Consider the following 3,450-nt stretch of genomic DNA (forward strand, 5'->3'; position numbering starts at 1 on the left):
AAAAACAGGTGGACCCCGATTATTCTCATGCCAGCTTACTTGCAGGCGAGAGGGTCTGGGGAGCTTCCTGGGAGAGGCACAATGAGATCATAGGAGTCCACCACTCCCACGCAGTTTCCTGTACTTAAAGCAGGAATGTCCCTCTGAGATACCTGAAGCCTTTCTTCTGCACCAAGATAGAGTCTGGTATATTTTTACAGTGATAGAGGCAGGGCATAAAAACAGTGATACGAAGCTCTCTCTAAAGGGCGTGACTTGATTAGCAGTCAGATGAGAGTAATTTCAACCCTAAATTTCATCCAAAATGTTAGCAGCTTTCATGGTAAGTAATTAATAGAAAGCTGATAGCTCCGTGAAAGCGATATAGGAAACAATAGTCCACTCATTTTAACAGAGAGAATAAGAAAATCTATAATTGAAGAATAACCAGCTGGGCACTGTGGCACTGCCTGGAGTTCCATTACTTGGCAGTTTGAGGTGAGAGGATCACTTGAGCCCAGGATTTTAAGCCCAACCTGGAAACATAGCTAGACTCCATTTCTTAAAAAAAATCAGTAACATTTTGGGGTCAGGACAAACCTCAAAAACTGCCCCTGAAAAGAAGCCCCAATTTAATTCCATCAGATTGTTGATCAATTTATGTTACAAAACAGTGTCCCCATGCCAGAAATGAGCACAGTGTAAAAGTTAGATGGGATGTTAAGAGACACAAACCGTCAAGCAGAAAAATGAGGTAATAAATCTGTCAAAGGCAACACTGCCAAATGACAGCGTTTCCGTGGAAATAGCGTTTCCTGTACATCCAGGACGGCACCTGTGAACGATGACATCATACCCTTCACAGTGTCGAGGAAAGAGGAAAGATCACTCAAACAGACAAGCCAAGGGACTTCAGAAATATATAAGGGGAAATACAGTGTGCAAATACATAAAAATGAAATTAGATGATGACTGCTAAATGAATATCAACGCACAATCACATAATATGAAATTATATTTTCCTGAATGATAGGATCACTACCAATCTCCCCCAGGACACCCTCATCTACTATGTGCACAGCCTTATCCTGAGGCGTTCCACCCCTGAGCTTGCTATATAGTAGGAGACATGCAAATAAGACCCCCCTTTTGGGTGATGAAAAGCAGCCCAGCCCTGACCCTGCAGCTCTGGGAGAGGAGACCCAGCCTTGGGATTTCCAGCTCTCTCCACTTGGTGATCGACACTGAACACAGGAGACTCACTATGGAGTTTGTACTGAGCTGGGTTTTCCTTGTTGCTATTTTAAAAGGTGATTCATGAAGAAATAGAGATGTTGAGTGTGAGGGGACATGAGTGAGAGGAACAGTGGATATGTGTGGCAGTTTCTGATTAGGATGTCTCTGTGTTTGCAGGTGTCCAGTGTGAGGTGCAGCTGGTGGAGTCTGGGGGAGGCTTGGTCCAACCTGGCGGGTCCCTGAGACTCTCCTGTGCAGCCTCTGGATTCACCTTCAGTAGTTCTGCTATGCACTGGGTCCGCCAGGCTTCTGGGAAAGGACTGGAGTGGGTTGGGTATATTAGAAGCAAATCTAACAATTACGCGACACAATACGCTGCATCGGTGAAAGGCAGATTCACCATCTCCAGAGATGATTCAAAGAACACACTGTATCTGCAAATGAGCAGCCTGAAAACCGAGGACACGGCCATGTATTACTGTACCACATACACAGTGAGGCGAGGTCAGTGTGAGCCCAGACACAAACCCCCCTGCAGGGGCGCGCGGGGCCTCCAGGGGGCGCTCGGGACCCACTGAGGACGCGCAGGTCCCAGGAGCAGGTGCAGGGGGAGGTTTCCTTTCTCAGCTGCCAGAGGCAGGTTTGTGTTTTCAGAACTCTGGAGTCTTATAGGTTGTTATATGTTTATACTGCTTTTTAGTATGTATTTATTATCATCGGTATTTAGGTTTTTATAATTTTAAACACTTTATGTAGTGTTATTTTTTAAAAATATATACTTTCAAGGAATAATTATTCCTACTTATTTGTAGTTATTCTTCCACAGTTTTACTAACATATGTTGCTGTCAGCAACTACATAGCTATGAGGACATACACTTACTTCTGTAGACATAGGTCTAAATACCACAAACCTGTGCATAAATGTGTAGTCATTTATATTTAACATTATAATAAAATGATTTTTAAAATATGTCCTAAATAGTCAAACTTATTGATGAACTAAATATAAATTATTGGAGTAATCCATAATTGATTTCAATATTTTTATATTGTTTATATTAATTAATACATCTTTCTTTACTTAAACATAGTATATTAGTCATTTCAAAATAGCTAAGGTAAATTTCAAATGATCTTGACACAAAAAATGAAAAGATTTTGAGGTAATGAATATGCTTATTAGCGTTATTTAATTATTCCATATTGTATTAATAAATCACAACATTGCTTTGTACCTCATAAATATATACAACCGTAATTTATCAATTTTCAAGACAATTATTTAATCCATCCTAGGTCATAATCTTTTTTCCCCTGTCCAGGTCTGTTTGGATTGTCCTGAGAAACCCATCCACACGCCTGCCTCCTTCAGACTTCTGAGACGGGCTTCATGAAGGCCAGAAGCAGGCGCCCTGTGTGAGTCCACACGACCTGGAACCTCCCTCTCCTTGGATTAGGGCATCTCCTCAGGATCGCAGGGCTCTTCATTATCCTCACCTCGCTATTGTACCAAACAAGAAACATCACACTTCAATTCGTCACGGTTTGTTTTAATTTTCCCCCAAAAATCAAGGTAATAATTTTAACAATAAACATCACAACCTACTAAGAATAAGTTATTTCCCACGTACTAAGGTTTCTTCTGAGGGCTTTACATGTATCACACAGTTTCAATTTCTTTATGAGATGAGATACTAATATCCCCATATTAGACATAGATTTTCTAAGTTGTTTCTGAAAATTAGTTTGTCCAAGGGCCCATTCAGATTCTGTTAGAGATCCAGGATACAATTAGAAATTTCAACAGTAAAAGCTGGAAAAACATTGAGAATATATTTAACTTAGTACATGTGCTCCTAAATATCCTTATTTCCTTAAAGGTTGTTGCCAGTTATGATTTTACCCATGATATATGTAGTTAATACTAGTAAGATAGATTAAAATATTGTATCAATTATTTAATAACTTTTGATAATAACAAAATACATGTTCCACATATTTTTGACCATTTTGTTTTCTCTATGAAAGGCATGCTTATTAACTTATTATTATCAGATGTCACCCTTATCTTTCTGATTTCTGGGATTTAATTCTAGCAGGTTTGTTAAATATTTTCATTAATTCATATTATATTGTTCACATTTTGAGTTTGATTTTATTTTTAGTTGCATTATTTACTGAATTTTAAACTATTTCTTGTACACTATTTTTTAATTTTTTATTTTTATGAGAT

The 3,450-nt window shown here is 38.8% G+C and overlaps 1 gene segment (V, D, J or C); it reads left to right on the forward strand.

The window, feature by feature from the left end:
• Positions 1 to 1,043: 1,043 nt before the first annotated feature.
• Positions 1,044 to 1,793, forward strand: LOC105535131. The segment is given in 2 exon segments: positions 1,044 to 1,289; positions 1,393 to 1,793. Coding segments are annotated over 2 exon segments (582 nt in total).
• The last annotated feature ends 1,657 nt before the right edge of the window (positions 1,794 to 3,450 follow it).

Source organism: Mandrillus leucophaeus, unplaced genomic scaffold, assembly GCF_000951045.1.
Source record: "Mandrillus leucophaeus isolate KB7577 unplaced genomic scaffold, Mleu.le_1.0 Scaffold1418, whole genome shotgun sequence".
Classification (NCBI taxonomy): domain Eukaryota; kingdom Metazoa; phylum Chordata; class Mammalia; order Primates; family Cercopithecidae; genus Mandrillus; species Mandrillus leucophaeus.